Raw genomic sequence first — 25,992 nt, 5'->3', positions numbered from 1 at the left:
GTTCCCACAAAAAGCAAGAAGAGGAAGACGATGAAAAAGAAACCGGATTTTCCCAATCGAGTGGACATTAAATTGTTGAAAATTAGGGTTTGTTTTTCTGAGATAGAAATCCCATGTGTACTTTACTAATATATATATGTTGTAATTTCCTTTTCCTACTAGGATAAGTTTTTTAAAATATGTAGTATTTGCGTTATATATATACTCTTGTGTGAACGTCCTCTCTCGCAAACTGGACAAGGCTGCAGGAAACAATGTCTTTGGCTATCACCCTCACTGTCAACACATGAAATTCACCCACCTCTGCTTCGCAGATGATTTACTAGTCTTTGTGGATGGTTACAAGTCCTCTGTAACAGGGGTACTGCAGGTCTTTGAGGATTTTGCTACTCATTCGGGTCTCAAAGTTAGCATTGAAAAATCAACAATATACACAGCTGGTATGACGATCGATGATAGAGAGGAGATACTTCGGCACTTCCCATTCGAATGCGGTTCTCTGCCAGTTCGATATCTCGGGTTACCATTATTGCCAAAGAGAATGTCTTCCGCTGACTATCTCTTTCTCTTGGAGACCATACGGATGAAGATAAGTTCCTGGACAGCGAGGGTGCTTTCTTTTGCGGGGAAGCTTCAACTCATCTGTTCGGTAATACTAAGCATCACAAACTTTTGGATTTCAGCTTTTCGCTTACCAAAAGCCTGCATCAGGGAGATTGATCAGCTGTGCTCTGCTTTTCTATGGTCCGGTCCTTCACTGAATGCCAAGAAAACCAAGATTGCTTGGTCTGAGGTCTGTCTTCCAAAGAGTGAAGGTGGTTTAGGTATACGCTCGCTAGAAGAAGCAAACAAGGTGTCGGTTCTCAAATTGATATGGCGAATACTTTCTGCAAAAGATTCCTTATGGGTTAACTGGGTTAAACGCTACCTCATTAGAAGCGGTTCTCTCTGGACAGAGAAAGCTAGTTCAACTAGCGGTTCATGGATCTGGAAGAAACTTTTAAAATATTGAGAGCTGGCTCAACAGTTTCATCGAGTGGAAGCGCACAGTGGGGCAAATACATCATTTTGGTTTGATAACTGGTCCTCCTTGGGACGTTTGTACGAAACATTAGGCGCTAGAGGCTGTACAACTATGGGTATACCAGCATCAAGCACGCTGGCTGTAGCTGCGGCTATGAATAGACGGCGACAACATCGATCAGCTATTTTTGGTTCTATTGAAGAGGAGATTCAGTAATTTCAGTCTACCCGGACATATGGAGAATATGATGTACCTCTATGGAAAGTTCTGAACGACCATTATCGTAACCAGTTCTCAACCAAAGCTACTTGGCTCCATTTACATGCGGCTAAACCCGCAATGGAGAATTATCAAGCCATATGGTTCCCCAATTCTACCCCTAAATATGCTTTTATCACTTGGTTGGTGGCTAAAAACAGGATAGCAACGGGTGAACGTATGCATAAATGGAAACCTAATGCACTCACAAACTGTATCTTTTGCAGTAACTATCTGGAGACTAGAGAGCATCTCTTCTTTCAATGTCCGTTCTTGCAACAGGTATGGGAGGCGCTGGTTAAAAAGCTACTCTCAGACAAATTCACTACACACTGGAGAGAAGTCATGGCTCTACTAGCCGGTGACACCTTGGACAAGACAACACGGTTTTTAGCGGGTTATGCTTTTTAGAATACAATTTGGAGAGAAAGAAATGATCGACGTCATGGTGAACAACCTTCGACGGTGGAACGACTAGTCAAATTCATAGATAAAAATGTCCAAAACAGGGTGAGCACAACAAAGGAGGGAGGTGGTCATACTCTCCAAGTCTGGTTCGCCGCAAGATTTTACTAAGCATGTTGTTTAAAAATCTTTTCCGAAACGTTTAAACTAGCTTTGTAACAAGTTTATTTTTTTTTTGAATATAATTTAATATTAGATTCAAAAAAATATATATATATATATATACTATTGTGTGGATTAACAATTGGCCTGAATCCCCTAGCTAAACCCTAGCTAATGAAATCGAAATAAGAAAAAAAAAAAAAAAAAAAGGTTATGATGATTGATGATGAAAACGCCCATGACTAAAATTGTCACGCAAGGAATTAGAAAAAGGCTAAAAAAGCTTATTGATACATATATTACCATTCCTTTGGCCTTTGGGATACCAACATATCTTCAAACACAATTTAATAAATTATATATATAATTTCAACAAAAAGTGGAATGAGATCATCTGATCATGGATCTCACGTGTTTAGTCTGCATTCAAATATATACTATGTTTTCAACAAAAAGGTCGAGGAACACGAACGAAAAAGTAACGTACACGATATAATTATAAACGTATCACGATCATGAATGCTCTTTGTGTTTTAACTTCTTTTTTCGTGTGGAATGTTTATCTTCTTGCATGATTCATTGTTTTTTAGTTTATACTAACATAACTTCAATACATATATACCAACTAATCTGTTCATATTTTAGGCTATACCAACTAATCTGTTCATATTTTAGGCAACAAAATTTCGTTCATGTATCTCACGTAGCTAGGATCCAGATTTATATTCTCAACGAAAAGAGTACTATACAATCATGGATTTACTTCTTCTTTTTTTTTTCTTTTATATTTTAAAAGAAAAGTATATATACCAACATATCATCATGGATATCACATAGGTTTCAGTAAACAATAAACAATCAATTCTTGCCAGTAGTTTCTCTTCCGACCTCAACACTTCATGCTCACTTAAGAAAATGTAAAGATGCTCATGCATAAATCTTACAGGAATATGTTATTGCATCTTCTTTAAGGGTTCTAGCTACTTTGTTGCAAACTTATTAACAGTGTCCTCGTTACTTATATATTCATTGCGTATGTTAAGTGTTTTACGTAAACAAAAAAATGGCGATTTTCCTTACATCTCCTCTCGTCTATGATCTCATCATCCTCTGTTTCTCTACCTCTGTAGTTCTCTTGTCAGCATCACCAACCCTTGTTCTCAATCTCGTTCACTCCAACCAAATACATTCTTCCCAAGAACCACCATATGTCTCCCGTATCGAGGAAGCCTCCGTTGCACGTCTAGAGTACTCGAAAGCCAAAGCAACTGGAGATATCATCGCACACCTTTCCCCTAACGTCCCTATCATCCCACAAGCTTTCTTGGTCAACATATCAATAGGTAGCCCACCAGTCACGCAACTTCTCCACATGGACACCGGCAGTGATCTTCTATGGCTACAGTGTCAACCTTGCATCAATTGTTATGACCAGAGTCTTCCTATTTTTGATCCTTCAAGATCTTACACTCACCGTAACCAATCTTGCAAAACATCTGAATACTCCATGCCTAGCTTAAGATTCAATTCAAAGACCAGATCATGCGAGTACTCCATGAGATACATGGATGATACAGGGAGCAAAGGCATACTAGCTAAAGATACGCTGGTATTTAATACAATCTACGATGAGTCTTCATCAGCTTCTTTACCTAACGTAGTTTTTGGTTGTGGCCATAACAATTACGGTGATCCACTAGTAGGAACCGGCATTCTCGGTTTAGGATATGGTGAATTCTCGTTGGTTCATAGATTCGGTACAAAGTTCTCATACTGCTTTGGAAGCTTAGACGATCCTTCTTACCCTCATAATGTCTTAGTCCTAGGAGATGACGGTGCCAATATCTTGGGAGACACAACACCCTTAGAGATCGAAAATGGTTTCTATTACGTTACAATAGAAGCGATCAGCATGGATGGAACGATGCTCCCGACCGACCCGGGGGTATTCCAACGTAACTACCAGACCGGTTTAGGCGGTACAATAATTGACACGGGAAATTCATTAACAAGCTTAGTTAAAGAAGCGTATGAGCCATTAAAGAACAAAATTGAAGAAGTATTTGATGGAAGGTTTACGACAGCAGATGTGAATCAAGAAGGCATGTTTAAAGTGGAGTGCTACAATGGAGACTATGAGCGAGATTTGGTCGAGTCTGGATTCCCGATTGTAACGTTTCATTTATCAGATGGAGCAGAGTTGTCTTTAGATGTGAAGAGTGTATTCATGAAGGTTGCACCAAATCTTTTTTGCTTAGCCGTGACCCCGAGCACGGGTAATATGAACAGCATTGGTGCGACGGCTCAACAAAATTATAACATCGGGTATGATCTCGAAGCAAAGAAGATTTCTTTTGAAAGAATTGACTGTGGAGTCCTCTTTGATTACTGATTTAATTACAAATTAATATCATCTATGTTCACTTAATTATTTGTATTTAAATAATCATGACAATATCGTGCAAAATCTTATAGATTTAATTTTTCATAATCGTGAATTTCATTGTTTATGTGAAAATAATATACGATTGTTAGTTGTTAGATTCTCATTGTTTCTGTGTGGTCATCTGTCTCAAGAAGAGTAGTTGCAGATTAGGGTTTTTATATTAAATTGTTAAGCAATAAATTCATGTCGTAAAAGTTACCTTATACGACCTACGGTTGTACTGAAGAAAAAACAAATTACATAACAGGTCGATTTAATAAAAAATAAATGTGTAGTACACGAATCAGAAGTAAAAAGCTTGGAACAACGTTGAATGAATAATCGTACAAAACAAATCTCAAGTATCAGACATATTTAGAAAACCTAGAAGAACATTTGCTTGCGATGCAAAAGAAAACCCTAAAACATAAATCGGTAAAGAATAAAGAGAAAATAGCTAGAAACAAAAGGACATCAATCCTCCATTGCCAATTGGTGCCAAATGTGTTTAGACGCTTGGTATGCAAGTAAGCATAGTATGCCGATTTGGCATTATCTTTAACTAGGTCACCAAAATATGCTAACTTGTCATCCTCTTTGAGTGGGTCATATTCCTCAATTTGGTTATGATTTATTTGGATTTGTTCAGGAATAATGATGCGTGGCTGAAGATTGCGAGCCTCTGAAGCTCCCACAAAAAGCAAGACCAGGAAGACGATGATGATGAAGAAGAATAAGCTGGTTTTTCCCAATCGAGTGGACATTGATGGCGGCTTGGAGATAAGGGTCAACTAGGTCTTCTTTTTCTGAGCTAGACAGAGATCACAAGTTTACGTGTTTATTTATATCGAGCAAAAGAGTAATTACAAAGTCCTATTTCAATTGTGATACTAATTTTTTAGTTTTAACAACAAAAATAAATTGTTATTTTTGGATAGATAGATTTCTTTACCAGTTCAAAAACTGTTTTACTAAAATATTTTGGTTTGTGATATATATCCGTGGCCGTGCTTACTAGTTACTAACAAAGACAATGTTGGTCAGTATGAATTTTTTATTTATGATGTTTATGGTCAAAACCAAAGAACATATATATATATATATATATATATATATATATATATATATACGTGCAAAGAAACTCTATAAACCTGTATAACTTTTGTTTGTTCAACATTCTGAACACAAAACAAAATCGATCCAAAAGAAAGAAAAAATCCAACCAGTCTAAAGTTCTCCTTTTTACAACAGTAAAAAAAGTAACAATGAGATATATATCCAAAAAAAAAAAAAAAACAGAGTGATGAAGAATAAAACCAACGTCTCCTTCCAATCAAATGAATCATATTATGAGAAGAGATCTCATACCTCCTAAAGTTTCTAGACTTGTAGTGTTACAGCTTCAAAGGCAATTTGGATTCATGTGGGTGGGGAATCGAACATTGGTCAAAGAATGTGAGTGTGTGTATTTGAAGAAAATAACCTTTTAATCACAAATTCCAAGTGACCGATCTTGTGTAATTTGAGAAGAGATCCAAGAGCTTATCGAGTGTATCCGGGTGAAATTTTCTTCCAAACAAGTAGCAGGGTCTTTTGATTCCGTTCCATATACAAGGCATCCATATTTCTTCACCCTATATTAGCCAAATGAAAGGGTGTTTGTTTTGTATAAAATTAATGGAAAAATATCAGAGGTGAATATATGATAGAAAAACTGGTTTTATAAGAGCGTACCATCCCAACACTTGTGACATGTACAACTGTGTCAGCAGACTGCAGATGTAAAAAAACCAGAATTTAAAACTAGTCTTATTCTTAATCAAAGCTATGGAAGAAACTGATGCATAGTGGGTAGTGTTTAGTTATATTTATTAGCATACCGTGAGGTTGGTTAGTAACTCGTGTGTGATATCCTCAGGCATATATGTTTTGGGATGCCACTTTCTTTCAGACCAATCAACTTGTGTTACAGTCCAGTTAGAAATGCCAGTGGGATCGAGCATCTGCAACCGAAATATATAAGAGATGAAGAGAAAAAAAGGAGATTTTATTTCAATTTTGAGTTGGAAATGAGTTCTTACATGAAAGAATGTTGGCAGATAGTGTTCATCAGCTATGCAGTTCTTGTTGTTCTCTATACCTGGCTGAAGAAAACAAAATGTAGGCCTTGTTATTAAAGAATGGTTTAGTTTCCATAGATGTTCATGTTCCGCCTTTGTAAGAAAGAAAACTGCATAGTAGTAACAGCTATTTTAGGGGTTATGCTGATACTCACCCCGCAGTAATCTCGGAATTTAGAGTAGTAAAGACTGTCTGCCATAGTCGCTTCATGGTGAACCACTGCATGAAGTAATTTGGGGGTCAAAATCTAAATTTCGATTAATAAATATGAATGCCGGACTTGACAGACATTTGTTGGTCTGTTACTAGTCCCTAAAGGATCTACCAGCACTGAAACAGAACCAATTCTTTATATGCCTAAGCGTTTGTTTATTCAATGCATCAGGTTGAGAACTGTTACTAGATGAATGAAAAATTGTTTACCTGTGCACCCTTTCGAAAATACTTCTTTGGAATTTCAGGCAACATGTGATTCATATGCCTGCCTGATCCATGTTGACCTGGATCGTCAAAGCTGAAGAGGTCGAAGGTAATCATGTTTGTAAGAGTTAAAAGAAGTTTGGGAAAGAAGAGTGAATTTGTCAATCTGATGAAAACATGACTTTTACCAGTCAACATAGCTGACATTGCTGTACATGAGGTAATTGTACATGTATTCAAAACTTCGAAGTGGTATACAACTGCAAAACAAGAAACACTCAAAAAGTGTTAGGCAAATTCAGAGTGATCATCAATGAGAAGGGAAGCAAGAAATCACCTATCAGAGAGCAAAACAAATTGCTGGTTTGAAGGGTCTCTAAGAGCATTAGCTAACAACCGTCTCTCTGCATCAACCATGGATATTCTCCCCCACACCACCTGCAGATGGAAAAACACACATAAATTTTGTCATGTTAATGAATCTAGAAGAAAGATATGCATAAGAAAGGGAGACAAACCTCATCACTACGAATTTCGCGGTTGACAAAGTAACTACTGTAGTGAACTGGCCTTTCTTTTGATGCATGGATATAAACAGAGAACTTCCCTTCATGTCCCTGTGAAGAGGTACAAAATTCTAAAACCATCAGCCTAAAACATACTGTAGCTCTATAAGAAGGTCTATTCAAATGTGACTAGCTACCTGGAAAAATCTGTCCCATAACCTCTCAAAAGGCAATGTACCAGGAGTTAAGAACATGAAGGCAATTTTAGAATTCTTTCTAATAACAGGAGGTGAGCTCAAAATCTCTGTAATGACAACACGAGCTGCAATCTCATCATCCGAATACTCCCTCAGAGAAGGTGGAAGCCAATCAGCTAAAGCTTTACATCCTCTTGACGAAATCATATAATTACAAGCACGTTTACTGTGATGAGGATACATGTAAGCGACGATAAAGAACATGCTGATCAGCGATAACACCATAATGATCCATACTCGTCTTCTCCCAGGAGGAGCACGGTATCTAGCTCCAGGCAATGACGCCATATCAGTTAAGTTCCCTACACTCCACCTTTTAACTGCCTTCATCTCATCAAAAAAACCTTTTTTAATTACAGATAAGCTAGCTTCTGATCTAAGGAGATGATTCAAAAAAACCTGGAAAAGAGATACACACAGAAATAGAAACAAGGAATGAAATATTCAATTAGAAGAAAGACATAAAAGAATCAAAGATTAGTCCAACCACCCAAAAACCACAGGGGGAAAAGTCAAACCAGCAAACTTAAAAGCTAATTCGAAAAACACTGTTTACACGCAATTTATTCGAGTCAAACGAAGTGCTTCACCAGATCAATGCTTTCGATTTTTTCCCGGAAAATAAAAAACAAAAACAAAAAAAACGAAATCGAGACCTCATCAGAGTTGCGTTCAATTTTGAAATTGTGAGTCATATTCGGAAACACATTACGATCTCTTGCCAAACCAATCGAATCCGCCAAAAAAAAAAAAAATCGAAATCAAAATCAAAATGTATCAACGAGAGAAAACAATGTGAAGGAAGAAGAACCTGAAAAAATTTACAAAGGGGAAGCAGATCCAAGAGTATGTATATATCCGAAATACGAATCGTCGTCGTCGTCTCCGGTCAAAGATTTCTCCCGAGACAACTCTGTAGAGCTATTCGTATTTACACGTTTTGTCTTTTTTTTTTGCGTATAAATGTATTCGTATGTTTCCTTCTATTATGATGACAGTTTCAGAAATTTTTCCTCTATCGGACTCGTTTCGTTATTTTTCTTTCTTTCTTCAATTTTCTCTGATCTCTGTGTTATTTCTCTTTATCTCTCTCTCTCTCTCTGGCGAGCGGTTGTGAAAGAGCTTCAGAGAAGATGGATGAAGAAGACGAAGATGAATTTGGGTTCGAAACAGAGGGAAGCAAATTTTTTTTTTTTTTTTTTTTTTTAATTTTTTTCGGAGGAAGAGAGCAGAGAAGAGATTATTATTATTTTAATAAATTTTTAGATTGGCGGAGAAAATATTTGTATGAAAACCATATGATTATGAATGACGTGTAATTTTGTTATTGGCCAGATGAGATGAGAGAGAGTGTGTCTTTTTGAGTTTTTTTTCCCATAATTTTTGGACCATTGTAGCCCGCTAGCTTAATTACAAAGGTTAAGTACTAATTACAACTGGCCAGCGTATTAACTAAATTCTTATATTCGTAGGAAATGAAATTCGATTCTTGATGTGATGATGTTTTCTACAAATGGACTTACTTCCTGTCACTGTACTAAAGTTACTTTACTACCATGAACGGTTTAACCAAAATAAACTTGTAGGAATATATTATTAAATGTGCTATAATCTTTATAACCAAAATAAACTTGTAGGAATATATTATTAAATGTGCTATAATCTTTATATTAATTTTGTTTATTCACCATAATTTGCATCTACCACTTGCATCGCACGTTTTACAAACTTTCTCATCCCATGCAATGTCCTGGCTTCCTTTGGATTTATTTGGTTTGGACCTTAACAATAAAAAAAAATATTTATATATGGTCCGTTGAATTTTATACCAGATTTGTAAAGTCGATTTTGCCCTTGGTTACTCTTGTTTAATAGTACTGTACTTATTATTGTTTATATCAAAAGTTTAACGAAGTCATTAAGTCGTTGGCCAGCCAATCTAGTTTGTCTTATGATTCTTTGATTTGATCTGTGATCTTAAAACTAATACTACTAGTTAATCTTAAAATTATTCTTAGGTCATAGATATATCATATATGCAAGTATATATATAATCAATCATTCATATTATCATATATGTTGACACTTTCGAAATTTTATATAAAGACTTGTTTGTTTGAAAATCAGTTCTGACTTTTTTGCATTTAGATCGACCCAATTTGATTATCCTTTTACATATATTTGAAGACCATATATATATAAATCATCCACTTAGGATCAATATTATGTGTGTTATTATTTTAATATCAATAGTTTGGAGGAACCTTCTTCCGCCAGACCGATTCAAGGGTATCCTCCAATTCTATACAGTGTATGTATACAAATAATAGTATATGAAAAATATTGAGCAACTTGACATAAACGTCATGTGATATCTTAGCCAGACATGCATGATTTTTATTCTATTGTCCAAACAAATGATCAACGTTGTCTGAGTCCATGCATGCACCTCAGTTCCTTTTAATTAAGTATATTTTCCTTCTTGCTGAGTGCTGACAGTTGATTTTTTTTTTTTTCATTTGCTCGAACAGACTTTAATTCGATTATAATCGCCCGCTTGCTAGAACAATTTCAAGAAAAACTCAGAGTGTTGTTACTAATTTTTTATATATATAATCTTTCTCTTGATTAAAACTTAAAAGTAAAGAATGGTTCATTTGTATATACATATTTACCAAGATATGTTTGTTATAGCTGTCAAAATTGGTTGTCCACGTCCATTTTGATCCATCTCCAGTTTGATTTTGGACAAATAGTTGACTGGTCCACTAACGATCATGCCCACTAATGACTATATTTTTATGGGCTGTCCATTGGACAATATATAACATATTTTGTAAAATAAGAAAAAAAACACAAATATTAAAAAACATATTTGTGTTTTAATTTTTCCCCAAATCGATTTTGACCTAGGTTTTTAAGTATTATAGGCCGCCCAATGTCCATATTGTCCGTCCAGTTTTTTCCGTGGGCAAAAGTGGACCAAGACCATTTAGATCCGCTCCAAATATGGGCTTTTGCATGACCGGTCTATAATGAATTGAACATGGGCGGACCATGGACAACCCGCCCATTTTGACAGCTCTAATGTTCGTTATTGACGAACGACAAATTGATACCTTTTTGTTTCCGATTGAGTTATAACCAAACGACTTTGAAATTTTATACTTCTGTGCCAACTTAATTTTGTAAATTATTTGTGTTTTCACATTTTAAAACTCATTAGTAGCTAATAATTTACAATAGTTCATATAGTAATTAGCTTAAATGTTTGAGCTAATTTTATATTTAACTAGTTTATGTGTTACTCCAGTTTATACATAAAGAGTTTTTTCATAATCTTTGACTAATAGTGGAGAATATAAGGAAACTTTATCCCAAAAGTATATAGAATAGACTTAAATAACATAGCATAACTATCCTATTCACTGTGACAGTCAAATAGTATCTTATAAGAGTACAAGTCAAATGATTTTGTTCAAAATTATAATGATAAATAACTATATTTCTAAAACTTGATCCCCCATAATTCTATAAATGATAAATCTCTCTTCGGCAGTCTCCCAGGTTTTCAAGTCTCTCAACAATATTCACTACTTGCTAAAAGTTTATTTTAAGAGAAGAAAAATGACCAAGACAACTTCTTCAGTTTTTCTCCCTATCATCTTCCTTCTTATGTTTGTCTTAGGTATACATTTATCTTAAAGTTCATTTATTAAAAAAAAAAATACTTACGTTTCAGCGTAACTCAATTGCATATGCCCCAAATGTTATTATAGTTCATTCTGATATATGTTAACATTATTTACGCATTTAACTTTATGGTTTTTTTCATATGTGTGTACTATACATTATATATATATGCTTCGTTTCGGCTCTATTCATTGGCATAGATGATAGATCATAAGATTTCTTGTACAATGAATTGATTTCTTCTAGGGAGTAGTATATTTTTATGTTATCTAATACAAAAACGGTTTTGTTGGATGTAGTTGAGCAAAACATGGGTGCTAATAGATGCATGGCAGTTCTTGGCTCGTGTGGTGTTATTAGAGACTGTAGTGGAGCATGCAAGTCTAAATTTGGACCAAATGCGCATGGCTTTTGTGACCGCGATGGTGGTGCTGGAACATGTATTTGCTATTATGTTTGACTGATAACCCCCATATGTAATAGATACATATACAGTACTGTAAAATCATATAATATTTTCAAATACAAAAATAGGAACACAATATCAATGTCAAAACCGTGCTATGGTCTTTCGTAATAAAACTCTATATAAGAGAAGAATTCGGGCTGTGTCCGCATACAAGATTAGTAATGGACAAATTTAGAGGATAGCTAGTTTTTATATTATTGGGATAGACAATGTCTGATCTTATACCAATCTCTATTACAGTATATGGGATGCATGAGTTACTCGAGTCAAACTCCGGTTAAAAAAACTATAAAGATGATCACTTGACTAAAGTAATTTTTTCTAAATTTACAAGATAGCTATCTATTTATTGTTTACATCATTTATCTTAGTTATAGTATTTTATGTTAGCAGACCAACTATAACCAATCATTCAACTATATATCATCAATCTAATCATTTATATAGTAGTTCAGTTATAGATTATAGAATTATGAAGTGACAAATTTTTCTATTCTCTCTGATTTCAGATTTATCAATCATGTTCAAAGTATTGTATTCTAATTATAATTCTCATGCTTCCACTATTTTCTATTCTCTCTAGATTTCCATATCTACTAATTTTGAACTAAACACTCGATGAATAATAATACCTTCAGATCATTCATATTCATAATAAGAAGAAAATTTATAATTAGAGAAAAGATATAAAAAAATCCAAACCTAAAATTCAAATATTACAAGTTTCGAAATAGTTTTTTAGTTACTAATATATATTTTGTGCTTTTTTGTATTCTAATAATTATAGTGCTTCCACTTTTTTTTACTATTGATTTTAATATCATCTATAATATTTCATATATCTCCATTTTATATTTGAATTTTTTTGTCATTTTCAGATTTAAAAGTTAAGGTTACTAATGACTAATGAGTGAGAATTTTATTATTTTACACTTTTTTTTGAAAGAAATTAAAAATATAGAAAAATTCTTTTAGAAACACATGTTTCCATATATAAATAAGTATATTCTGGCTTGAGTAGTATTTAATTCACTAAATATTTTTTTCTTATAATTAATAAGTTTAGATAACAAGGATAAAAATAAAATATAATTCTTAAAACTACAGTGAAAATATAAACGACATTTTTGTGAAACAAAGAAAATATTAGTTTTATATTTTTAGTCTTTTCATACTTTTTTTTTTCTTGTCTGATTTGTTTCACAAAAGATCAAATGAAAAAGATGGTTTCATTTCGCTCTGTAGGCGATTTTCAGGGCGATTTCCGATTTTCTAATCGCCCACCTCCTTCCCAATATGGAGTATCTTTCCGACAACCAAATTCGGTTTCTGTTCTTGTGTTGACGGTTTTTGTTCCTGTTACAGCTATCTGTTAACAGTTTTTGTTCCCTAATTTTCTCGTTTGATAACCGTCTCCAGAAACCGCCATGAACAAACAAGTATTTAATGGTTGCTCTGCTGTGTCGGAATCACTCATCAGTTTGGTTCTCTCAAAAATCCTTCACTCCTACAAAGAGAGACATGAGTGACAACATCCGAAAGAATCTCCAAAATTTGGATTTGGGAATCAATGATGACCCAATTCCATTACCACCGGAATTATGTGGCCACACTACAAACATAAACCGGTTCTCTCTAATCGTCTCCGTTCTTAACCCGAGGAAGCAGAATCTAAGGGCGATTTTGAGTCAAATGCCCAAAGTCTGGGGCTTTGCTGAACAATGTCGGGGTCCTATTCTAGGCAATGGGAAAGTGCTGTTTATTTTCAAATTTGAGGAAACCCTTAACTTGGTGCTCCGCCGTGGTCCTTGGGCTTTCAACGAATGGATGGTGTCGGTCCACCGCTGGTATCCCTATATTACAGAGGGCAAAATGCAATTCATTCCCTTCTGGATCCAGGTTCGTGGTATTCCTGTTCAATATCTAACAACTGCCATGGTAAACTATATTGGAACAAAAGTTGGACCAGTGGAAGACATTGATTTTAATGAGAATGCTAACTTTGTTAAATTTGTGAGAATCTGTGTTAACTTGAACTATGATCTTCCACTCCGGTTTCAAAGAAACTTTCAATTTGCTGGTGGAGAGAATACAATTCTTAAGTTCCGTTATGAACGTCTTAAGAATTTTTGTTCAAAATGTGGTGCCATGACACATGATGTGAAGGAGTGTCCACTCGGCTTTGATGATGCTCTCAATAATGATCCCCCTTTTGACTTCCCTCCAGGAGATGATGATGCCGGAGACCATGACCAGGATCAATATTTCCCACATCCTGACCAATTTCCGGATTCTCCAAATGCTGATACAACCAATCTCCACATGATTGCTCCGGAGGGTTACATTCCTGGCCTACAAACCGTGACACAAAATAAGGAGTTTATAATAACTGAGTCTGATGATTCTTCTTCTCCTAGTGTATTTGAGGATACAGAACTCACTGCAGAACGTCGTCGCTATTTACTGATGAAGTTTAGCAAGGGTAAGTTTCACTCATCTGATAATCAACAGTCCACTTTCCCCTCACCTGAATATCCCTTATGCAACACAAGGAAGCGTAAGACTGACGACATGGAACTTTACTACCAACGATGGGAGGCTAACGAGGATTTGATGGTCCTGAGTCAAATAAAAAAGCGAACTAAGGCGGAGTCGGAGGCATCATGTAGTGGCAACAGGTTGGACGGAGCCGCGGGGGGGGGGGGGATTCCCCCAATACCTCCATGAGAGTCGTCATATGGAATTGTCAGGGCATTTGTTCGCCGCTGACACAATCTAGACTAAAACGTTTATGTCGTATTTTAAAACCTTTTGTACTCTTCTTATGTGAAACTCTAAACTCTAATTTTGTAGTATGTAACTTTGCTTCTACTTTAGGCTATAAAAACGTTGTAACTGAACCCCCCCCCGTGAACGGAGTGGTGGTCTAGTGTTAATGTGGTCTGAGGATGTTGTTCTATCCACTTTGTATCAGGATGAACATATCATTGATACACATATCAAGTATAATAATAATGACTTTTACTTTTCTGGTATCTATGGGAACCCAAACCCAAGCTTAAGAAATACCTTTTGGGATTATTTGGAACATTTGGGTTCAACTCGTATGGGACCATGGCTGATTGGAGGTGACCTAAATGAGATCAGAAGTAACTCAGAGAAGATTGGTGGTCCTCCAAGGGAACAATGGACTTTCAGAAGGTTCAACCAGATGTTAGCGAACTGTGATCTTAAAGATCTGAAATCAAAAGGAGATAGGTTCTCAGGGTGGGAGAAAGACATTCATACACAGTAAAATGTTGTTTGGATAGGGTTATGATTAACTCTCAATGGGCAGGCTTTTTTCCCAATGCAAAAGCTGAGTATCTTGAATTTAATGGCTCAGATTATAAACCTATCCTAAAAAACATCTGTCCTCCACAACATATACTAACAAAACCTTTTCGATTTGATAAACGCCTCACTGAGATAGAGAACTTTGCTGAAACAGTTGATAGGGGATGGAATTGGTTTAAAAATCAAAACTACTACTCAATCTGTGATCAAATAAGTAGTTGCAAGCGACTGATGGCCAAACGAAAACACACCGCAAACATCAACTCCTCAAAACGCATTGAGTTCTATCAAAAGAAACTAAACAGAGCTATGGAGAGCACAAATAGGTCTTTACGAAGGCATATTCCTCGGTTGCAGGATGAACTGAGTAAAGCCTATAGAGATGAAGAATACTATTGGCATACAAAAAGCAGAACCAGATGGCTACATTGTGGAGATAGAAACACAGGGTATTTCCATGCTAGTACTAAAACAATATATGCAAAAAACTTTATATCAACCATTAAAGATGCAGACGACAACCAATATACTGGTGATAAAAACATTGGAGACCATGCTCAAGATTATTTTAAAACAGTCTACACTTCTAGCAGGATATCGGTCTCCCCAATAGATTTTGGAGATTTCCCACCTACGGTTACACCAGATATTAATGAGGACCTTACAAAAGACTTCACACCAGATGAAATTTATGCAGCACTTTCACATATTGGCGATGATAGAGCCCCTGGTCCAGATGGTTTGACTGCAAGGTTTTATAAAGAATATTGGGATATCATCGGGCCTGATGTAACTCGAGAGGTAATGGATTTTTTTGAGACTTCTTATATGAAGTCAGGCCTAAATCATACAAATATATGCCTCATCCCAAAGATAACCACACCGAAAACTCTGTTGGATTTTAGACCCATAGCTCTCTGCAATGTTTTGTATAAAATTATCTCCAAATTTCTAGTTAATAGACTAAAAAAACATCTGGATAACATCGTCTCTGACACTCAAGCGGCTTTCATACCGGGGAGATTGGTTACTGATAATGTCATGATTGCACATGAGGTTATGCATTCACTTAAGTCTAGGAAGAGAGTTTCCAAAAATTACATGGCCATTAAGACTGATGTGACAAAAGCCTATGACAGAGTAGAATGGGATTTTCTGGAAACAACTATGGTCCTATTTGGTTTCTCAAAAAAATGGATCCAATGGATCATGGCCTCTGTTCGTTCAGTAAACTACTCCATACTCATAAATGGATGTACTCACGGAATGGTTGTTCCGGAAAGGGGAATAAGGCAAGGTGATCCCTTATCACCTTACCTCTTTATACTCTGTGCAGACATCATGAGCCACTTAATAAATATGAGAGTGAGAGATGGTGATATTCGAGGTGTACGCATTGGTAATGGGGTCCCAACCATAACACACCTTCAGTTTGCTGATGACTCCTTATACTTCTGCCAAGCCAATGCATGAAATTGTAAAGCTATAAAGGAGGCTTTTGAAGTATATGAATACTACTCTGGACAAAAGATAAACACAAACAAGTCACTCCTAACTTTTGGCTCACGAGTTCCAGGGCAACTGCAAAACCATTTAAAAAAGATCCTGCAAATCCCTAATCATGAAGGTGGTGGTAGATATCTAGGTTTGCCTGAACAGTTCGGGAAAAAGAAGAGCGAAATGTTTCAATACATGATCGAGAAAGTTAAAGAGAGGACATCGTCTTGGCGTAACCGATATTTATCACAAGCTGTGAATGAAATTCTAATCAAATCGGTTGTTATGGCTATGCCAGTATACTCCATGTCTTGTTTCAAAATACCTCAAGGAGTGCTTTCTGAAATTGAAAGCATATTACAAAGGTTTTGGTGGGGAAAAGAAAACCAAGAAAATGGTATACCATGGATAGCTTGGAAAAGGTTACAATACTCAAAACAGGAGGGTGGTTTAGGATTCAAAGATTTAGCAAATTTCAATGACGCATTGTTAGCCAAACAAGCTTGGCGACTAATTCAACACCCTACTTCTCTTTTTGCGAGGATTTTCAAAAGTCGATATTGCAGAGATGATAACATCCTGGACGCAAAACAGAGGACAAATCAGTCCTATGGGTGGGCCTCAATCCTAGAAGGCATGATAATAATTAAACTAGGTTACAAATATATAGTTGGCGATGGACAGAGCATTCGTCTCAACCTTGATAATATTACAGCAACTAACCCGCCCAAACCAGTATGTAGTACACATCTAGACACCAACTTACACATTGGTGACTTTATTTGCTCAAATAAAGGTTATCGTAAATGAGACACTATGAAGATCAGAGAACACATTATTGATTATGATCAAGACCATATCAACAAAATCTATTTACTGCGTTCAATACTCTCTGTAAAATCATTTGGCATTATAATAAAACTGGAGAATACACAGTCCGATCAGGTTATTGGTTATCAATGCACATCCAAAATGAACATCCAGCCTTACCTCCCATTCCTCATGGATCCGTCCTTCTCAAACAAAAAATTTGGAAATTGAACATACTCCCCAAAATTAAAAACTTTCTTTGGCGTATCCTCTCCAAATCTTTGGCATCTCTTACGCGCCTTGCTACTCATGGAATTAATCTTGATCATATATGCCCTAGATGCTTTAAAGCAGAAACTATAGAACACATATTGTTTCAATGTCCCTTTGCTCAATCACTATGGCTTTCGTCTACATTACCAACTTCCCTCTGTTATACCAATTTTCTGACCACAGATTCCTTCATTGAAGCCCTATTCGAGTTTTCTAATGACCCAAATGTTGCACAAGACAAAAAATTCCTTCCTTTTTGGTTACTATGGCATATCTGGAAAAGCAGAAACGTTTTTATGTTTGAAGGCATCCAAGAGGTACCACAACACATTGTTCTTCGTGCACAATCTGATGTTCGAGAATGGAATCGTATTGCCCAAGTAACCACTGTCACCACTAATTTACCAACCACAAATCAGGAAGGAGTATGGAGACGGCCATTGCCCCCATATACAAAATGTAACTATGATGCGGGTTTTGATCCTAATACCAACGAAGCTAAATGCGGATGGATTCTTCAAAATTATGTTGGCGGATCTTTAGGTTGGGGAGTTTCAGTTCTCGGACATGCAGCGTCTCCTCTAGAAGCCGAAGCCAAAGCACTTCTAGTAGCTCTTCAACAAACATGGATTAGAGGCCTTACCAATGTTGTCTTCGAAGGAGATAATGAAACACTGTATAAGATTCTTCACAATGAGATATCGGATATGTCTATTATGGGTATTATTCAAGATATTCAATTATGGGGTTCACATTTTCAGTATGCTCTTTTTGTTTTTTCCCCAAGATCATGTAACTATGCTGCTCATTCATTAGCAAAAAATAGTTGTATCTCTAATCTTTTTTATTCAGGGTGTTTTTTTCCTCCCTTTTAGTTATCAAAAAATTTGTATAAAGACTTTTTCACTTATTAATATAATTCGTTTTTGCTGAAAAAAAAAAAAAAGTGTACACTCTATACCATCGTTTATATGCTACCAATCAAACATCTCACCTTAAAATAATATGCAATCATAAAGTCTATTTTGACCAAGAATAATATTTTCTACAGAAGAAACTTTACTGGTCATATCAATTTTTGCAATAAATTGGTGTGTTTGAAAAGACTAGCTTATTCATGAACGTAAAATTAATGTTTTTTTGACCCAATTTTTTTTTTAAAAAATCCTTTATGTTGAAGTTTACATCTTGCATTTAATTAGATTAACACTGTTCCAATAACATACAAAAGAGCACTTTAGAGAGATATAAGTTGAGAAGAAGAAAAAAAAATTGGAAAACCTGATGAAAATATGGCGAGGATGACATTACGTGTCTTCATTGTTAACTTACTTATCATATTTACCTCAGGTATTGCTATATATTCTATAGATCTTTCAACTGTTATGTTTTGTTAATAAAATCATTTAACACATATTTTCTTACAGTTTTAAATGTTGTAAAAAAAATATATTTTCAATGATCAGAATAATTTTTTTTTTGACATAGCCAGCTAGTTGTGCTTATCATCATCTTGAGTATAGGGATTGATCGTTTATTCCCTAAATGAAATAAAATACGACACGGAATTTTGGATGATAAAAAAATAAGAAAGTGATAGTGTGGGCACTTTTACAATAATATTAATAACACATTCAAGATTTAATGTCTTAACCATAAACAAATAACACATACAAAAAGAAAAAACAAAATATGTATATATGTTAAATTTAGTGATATATACAATGTTACAGTTGTGGATCAAGCTAGAGCAAAGACATGTATAGATGGATTAGGCACTTGTGAAAACTGTGACGAGAGATGCAAGGCAAAGCATGGACCATCGAGCGAAAGCAACTGTGGTATTAGTACTGAGGTGCCGCTGCCGCTATGCACATGCTACTACCAATGTGGATCCTCATCATCACCACCACCCTCGCCGAAAAAATGTAATGGTGGAGTTGGTATATGTAGTCAAAGATGTCCCGAAAAATGTTGTGATATGAACTGTGCACAAAAATATAATGGTGGACATGGATTTTGTAACACTCTTGGTACATTTAGTTTGTGCCAATGCGAATACCCTTGTTAAAGCCGGTTGACAATATTGTAAACTGATTGTTTATTATTACTGTAACTTCAGTAATGCAATAAGAAACTAATAACAATTACTATTATTGATAATTGTGGATGACGTAGTTTCTTTGAATTTCGTTATATAGCCAGTGTCAAGTAATTGAGTTCACTATTAATTTTGCTAAATGAAATGAATAAACAAAAGAATAATCTTTTTTAGTTCCGAAAAAGGAAAGAAGAAGGACAAAACCATTAAACATGGTTAAAAACTTAGGATTAGTGAACTAGCTTTTATAATAATTAAAAACCTATCGTACCCTTAATTATAAAATATAAAATTAGAGCAACACAAGTGATAAGATGACGATGAAGAAAAACTCGTCAGTGTTGTGTGCATGTTTCACAACTCACAAGCAATAGGAACACAACGTTTAGTGAGCAAGTTTTACTGTAGTAAAAGGACAATACAAAGGCATTACACCCTCGTGATGAAGACAAAAGCTCGAAGCGATAATCATGACGGATTGACGTTGGTGGTAGTAGAATGGTGACGTCATCGATGGAGGTGAATACCGGTGGAAGAAAGTTGAACCGGTGGAGAGTAACGGTTGGCTCGGGGATTGGAGTAATTCTGTTGGCGACGTAGTAAAGGTGAAGAAGAAAGTGATGAGAAAATGTTACATTAGTTTGGTCTACTGTATATAGAATGCTTAATGTTATGCCTCATTATTAATATTTACAAACGTTTTGAAAATAAACTTCTGAACGAGATAGAAATTGATCTCTGTAATAAATGCTATGTCATTTAGACATTTGAAGTCAAACTTTTGAATAAGCCATAAATGGATTTCCATAAATACCAAAGATATTAGACGAAATTGATCAAAACGTTGATTTTGTTTCTATAAGACCTATCTTTTGAATACGAATATTTGTAAAGATATGTTCAAACGAATCTTTTATGAATAAAAGTTAGGATGACTATAAAAAAGTTACTAAAATATTGAAATATTTACCAAAAAACTACAATGTATAATACTAGACGTATATACTAAGATTGACTAGATACAATACTGACATATTGACCGAATATAAAATAAATACTTGAAAGATACTGGTGATGAGATTGCACTCAGTATCATTTTAATTAGTATCGTACATTTATACGACTTATTTCTGAAACTTGTGCATACTATAATAACTAAATTCACATTTCTTGTGGTATAACCAAAGAGTATATATATTAGTATCTCAATAGTCAAGAAGATATACAAAAGCATGGCAAAGTCATATTCACTTCTTCTACCTATCATATTCCTTGTTATGTTTGTGTTAGGTATACAACATTTATTAAAAACAAAATTCATATTTCGTTTTCTTAATATTCTGATTATAATTATCTACTTATGTTGTTATTTATATATGAATTATGTCTTGTTGGATACAGTTGAAAAGAATATGGGATGCCTTACATTCATTGGGATGTGCAAGAGAGACGTAAAAGACTGTTCTCAATCGTGCAAGTCAGTGTTTGGGCCAAACGCCGGTGGTTTATGTGACAAAGGGAGTAATGTTGGACAGTGTATTTGCACTTACCCTTGTCCACCTAAAGCTCATGCACTCAAAAGTTCAATTCCTCATAATGTATAAGCGAAAGTCAAAATTCTTATCCCTACTACTAATAGTAAAACATTGTCCGAAAGAAACCTTAGTTTTGTAAAAATTTACAATACAATGCCATTGGAATTATGTACAAATTTTCGATTTTTTAAAAGGGTACAAAGGAAATTTCCAGGCCCCTGTAAACGGATAAAGACGCGGATCTTTCTGACCCGTTTATATTATTCCGGATCTTAAACTTTCATCCTCACCGTTCAAGAAAAAAACATCCTAACCGTTTATTTTGTTTTTTTTGTACGAAGCCAACAAATGGATCATGCGGCCCATATTAAAAACAAAAGATACGCTAAATTACTTCTTCTGTAAAATTATCGGAATAAATATAACAAATTATGGTTACCGAATATGGTTATGAAATATACCTTAGACTATGTTAGTCGAGAGATTTATGCAAATATTTTTAAAATCACTGTAATTATCGTTTTAAATCATCTAATAACCCTAAATGTCACCACCTATATAATTAGCTTACTTCATACTTAACTCATTCAGCACAAACGTCGTATTTAGAAGAAAAAAATATCAAATTACCAATTTAATCTCAATATGACTAAACCGGAAACGGGAAAAGTTTTCGAAGATCGTATACTAAAGTCTTGGTTCGATCTAAACCTTAATTGTGACGTTGCAAGACAACTCACTTTCGAGGAGCTACTTGCGTTTTACATTTGGGATCCTACAGGAAAATGCTTCCAAAGGAGGAAGAGAACCGTCAACAGTCGAAGAACTACTTCTATTTCAAGTAAGTTTAATAGAAATTTATCCCTTAAACTTCTTTTCCGTTTTTTTACAGGACCAAAAAGTGACGAAGAATTACGGACTTATGATGTAGTTGTTTATCCATCATACAAGGAAGCATGTTTGGCAAGAGGATTAATACAATATTGAAGTATTGGTGTTTTAGTTTTTTGATATTTTCTGTTCGTTTCAATTTTTTTCCCTATTCCTCTGTTTCCTTATCATTATCATGTTCAAGTTATAATAAATTATAAAAAAAAAACTTTTATTTTTTGTGCATATAATCAGTTTTTATAGCTACGTATACAAATAATGAGGAGTCATCGCAGAGCATAATCATAAACAAAATACTGGAATAAAAATCGAAACTATATAATTAGAAGCAACCCAGAATAAAAATCAACTTACCAACCCAATTCAATTGATTAATTCAACAAGGAAAACAAATTGGTCGAAACTGAATCAATCCGATTGAAACATTTGAGACTCCATAAACCCACCGAATTGCTTCGACTAATTGTATAACTGTAAACATTGTATGATTTGACAGATTTAAGAAAAGGATTTGAGAGATTGAATAAGAAATAATTTTTATTTGAAGTCGTGTTTTTGTTTGTTTGATTGAAGAATTATATTTAAAACGTTTAATTTACTTGTTCAAAAATTTCCAAAAAGGCCAAAGAAACCCTAATCAAAAAATATCTTCAAAATTAGATCCAGACACAATTTTAAAGTTTCTAGACAACAATTAAATACCCAAATTATGATACTTAAATTTTTTGATGGATCATGTGGCCCATCTAAAATGGATCCGTATATATTATTCCGTATCTTATACTTTCATCCTCACCGTTCAATAAATAAACATCCTAACCGTCTATTTTATTTTTTTCGTACGAAGCCAACAAATGGATCATGCCCAACATCTTAAAAAAAATACAGATACGCTAAATTGATTCCCATTTTTAAATATACCGTAAATGTTAACTACTGATCCACTAATTAAGCTGTAAATATATGGAAGTTCGATATCTCAGTAACCATATTTGTTACGTATCTAAACCAATAAAGACTAAAAATATTGTTGTATCCATATATATCCCTCTTCTCTAAAATTATCGGAATAAATTTATCAAATTATCGTAACCGAATATGGTTATAGAATATACCTTAGACTCTGTTAGTCGAGAGATTTATGAAAATCTCTTTAAAATCACCGTAATTATCGTTTTAAATGTTCGTTGCATTATTTTGAACATTATTATAAATAGTCGGGTCAAAATGTTAATACACAAACAACAAACACACAAAAAGCCAAAATGTTAGCCTCACCTCTCCCCATTTCTCTTCTAAAATCTCTTAGGCCTTATCGCACTAACTGGCTTATAGATGTCAAGATTGTGCATCTGTGGAGGCAATACAACGTTAAAGTTGGAGAAACCATTGAAATGTTTTTAGTAGATTCTGCGGTTAGTAATTATTCTTTATTTTCTTATATTATTCATATAATTATACTACTTCTATTTTTTTTTAAATAAATATTTTGTAGGGTGATAAGATAACAGCTACGGTGAAAAGGTATCAAATAATAAACTTTCAGCGAAAACTCCAACAAGGAAATTGGAACCTAATTTCAACTTTTAATTTATCTCCTACTTATGGATCAGTTAAGCTATCTGAATTGAAATGGAAGATTGTCTTCACATCCAGAACAAGTGTTAACCCTTCTGATAACATATATGATGATATGTTACTTTCATTTGCATCTTATGATGTTGTCCTCGCTGGGAAGCAAAATGAAACTTTGTTATTCGGTACGTTTATTATATTACATTTAAGAATGATATATCCTATTTTGTTGTTCTAATCTATCCAATATGTTTTATCTCAGATTTCTTTGGTCAAGTTGTCGATTGTGGTGAAATCAAAGAAATAACTACAACAAACAAACCAACTACAAAAATCGACTTCCACATGAGAAATTCTGAGTACGTTTTAAAATATATGTTTTTCATTTTTTGGCTACCTAACAAATATAGCAAACCACCATCTACTCATTTTTAAATATTACTAATCTCACAGGGATACACGTGTTTTGTGTACTCTTTGGGGTACCTGCTCCCAAATAATTAGTAAAGCTTGCCACGAGTCTACCGATGGTATTGTTTTCTGCTTAATAAGGTTTGCTAAAGTAAATCAGTACAGCGGTAAGTATTTTTCCATTATACTACATATTAACATTCTAAAATATTTTATTAACTTAGTTTGAATGATAATTAATATAGATGCTTGTAGTGTTCAAAATCACTGGGACTGTTCTCAAGTTATAATCAATCCAGAAATTACTGAAGCTGAAGATCTAAGAAAACTGTGAGTTTCTTTCTTCAAATGGATCATATATATAGTTATTTTTCATCATCAAATACAATAACGTTCTACTTGAATCTTAGGCTTTCCAGTGATGGTTTGCAATTGACGATCATGGATTCATTGCAAAAGAAAATGTTTTGGGAAAAACCTAAAAAGGAAGAAGTAGAAGAATACCTTGTTAAAACTATCGAAGAAGTCATTCATGCATTTGAGGTATATTCTCGCCAAACAGTCTATTCTCCATTGTATTGTTATAAATTTAGGAAATTTAAATCACTTATTAAACTTTACATGTAGGGGATGTGTCGCATTACATGTACAGTAATGGAAGTCGATAGAGACTATTCTTGGGTCTACATTGCGTGTAAGAAATGCAACAAAAAGACCATCGTCGAGCAAGGCATTAAGTTGGAAGATGAAAAGCATAAACCAACACCAAAGTTCTATTGTGAGGTTTGCTGTCAGTATGTAAAAACGTCTCTCCCAAGTAAGTTACTTATACGTATTTTCTATTCCGATAATAAATAAGTTCGTTATATACTTTTATGATAATAATAATTTTAAAATTTCAAAATAAAACTATTTTTAGGTTCTGGATTTATCTTAAAATCAAAGACAAAACTGGAGAAGCAAAATGTATGGTGTTTGACAGCTTCGCTGCGGATATGATTGGAATGCAATCTTCAGAACTCCTTAACAATAGATATGACTTGGTATACCAGCATCTTTATTGTAGTATATTTCTTTATAATTTTCTATACGATAGTTTGACTTCCTTAAACAATTGCATTATAAACAATCACTTTACTTATATCTATAATAGCTGGAGGATCCTGAATCTATCCCTCCCGAAGTTAAAGCTTTAGAAGGGAAAACATTCGAGTTTCTCCTTTCTATCGAGTTGAAAAATATTAGGGGGAGCTCCATCACTTACAACGTCGCTGCATTGTGCTCTAAAGGATTGAATTCTGATTTTGAGATTGTCCCTTCGGATACTTATATAGATCCCTCTTCAATGTTGTCTGGTGGTCAGGTATTAATATTTTTATTGTTTATATAATTTGTCTGGAGAAGATTCATATTAGGTTTCATATTGGATGTTAATGATTATTACATTGTAGGGTTCTTTAATGATTACTGATGGAAGTGAGACATCAGATGTGGATGCTTCAACTTCTTCCACTCCATCATTCAAAAAAAGGTTCATCAAACGTGGCCGAAGGAGATGACCAATCATCTACCTCAAAAAAACATTGCTCTAAGTTTGCAGAATTGGAAGATGCTACTGTTGCTGGTGTTTCTAAGGAACTTAACAATTTGTTAAGTTAATTTTCTACTGATTTTTACTATCTATCCACTTTTAGACTTTTCAATTTCAACATTGGTTTTGGTTTATGGTTTTCATTTTTTATGAGTTTATTATTCAATAAAATTAATACTTTAATTACATAGTATTATTGACTCTCTGAATGTTTTGTATAATTGTTTACATC

At 34.4% G+C, this 25,992-nt stretch overlaps 4 protein-coding genes across 5 annotated transcripts; 2 read left to right on the top strand and 2 right to left on the bottom strand.

The window, feature by feature from the left end:
* Positions 1 to 2,714: 2,714 nt before the first annotated feature.
* On the top strand, positions 2,715 to 4,303 carry LOC104727672 (aspartyl protease UND). Its single transcript, XM_010446757.2, has one exon. It carries the CDS (start codon positions 2,913 to 2,915, stop codon positions 4,239 to 4,241), a length of 1,329 nt encoding a protein of 442 aa, XP_010445059.1. The 5' UTR covers positions 2,715 to 2,912; the 3' UTR covers positions 4,242 to 4,303.
* Positions 4,304 to 4,616: 313 nt separating this feature from the next.
* Positions 4,617 to 5,038, bottom strand: LOC104727671 (uncharacterized). The gene has a single exon (XM_010446756.2). It carries the CDS (start codon positions 5,036 to 5,038, stop codon positions 4,640 to 4,642), a length of 399 nt encoding a protein of 132 aa, XP_010445058.1. The 3' UTR covers positions 4,617 to 4,639.
* Positions 5,039 to 5,401: 363 nt separating this feature from the next.
* Positions 5,402 to 8,834, bottom strand: LOC104721856 (glycosyltransferase BC10). 2 transcript variants are annotated; one of them, XR_015570513.1, is made up of 11 exons: positions 8,390 to 8,834; positions 7,519 to 7,902; positions 7,334 to 7,432; positions 7,153 to 7,253; positions 7,004 to 7,075; positions 6,819 to 6,909; positions 6,550 to 6,614; positions 6,356 to 6,418; positions 6,155 to 6,277; positions 6,009 to 6,047; positions 5,402 to 5,908 (listed from the first exon to the last, which is right to left on the bottom strand). XR_015570513.1 is itself a non-coding variant. In XM_010439924.3 (11 exons), exons 2-11 carry the CDS (start codon positions 7,906 to 7,908, stop codon positions 5,765 to 5,767), a joined length of 1,215 nt encoding a protein of 404 aa, XP_010438226.1. In that variant the 5' UTR covers positions 7,909 to 7,977; positions 8,390 to 8,783; the 3' UTR covers positions 5,419 to 5,764. The 2 variants fall into 2 exon arrangements, 1 of the variants encoding a protein (XP_010438226.1); XM_010439924.3 differs by having other exon boundaries at positions 5,419 to 5,908; positions 6,550 to 6,642; positions 7,519 to 7,977; positions 8,390 to 8,783.
* Positions 8,835 to 18,871: 10,037 nt separating this feature from the next.
* LOC104721854 (defensin-like protein 182) lies at positions 18,872 to 19,733 on the top strand. The gene is made up of 2 exons (XM_010439922.3): positions 18,872 to 19,006; positions 19,390 to 19,733. Exons 1-2 carry the CDS (start codon positions 18,949 to 18,951, stop codon positions 19,725 to 19,727), a joined length of 396 nt encoding a protein of 131 aa, XP_010438224.1. The 5' UTR covers positions 18,872 to 18,948; the 3' UTR covers positions 19,728 to 19,733.
* The last annotated feature ends 6,259 nt before the right edge of the window (positions 19,734 to 25,992 follow it).

Source organism: Camelina sativa, chromosome 11, assembly GCF_030686135.1.
Source record: "Camelina sativa cultivar CO46 ecotype springtype chromosome 11, ASM3068613v1".
NCBI classification, from domain to species: domain Eukaryota; kingdom Viridiplantae; phylum Streptophyta; class Magnoliopsida; order Brassicales; family Brassicaceae; genus Camelina; species Camelina sativa.
Note: the sequence above shows the minus strand (reverse complement) of the source record. Positions and strands in the feature narration are given on the sequence as shown.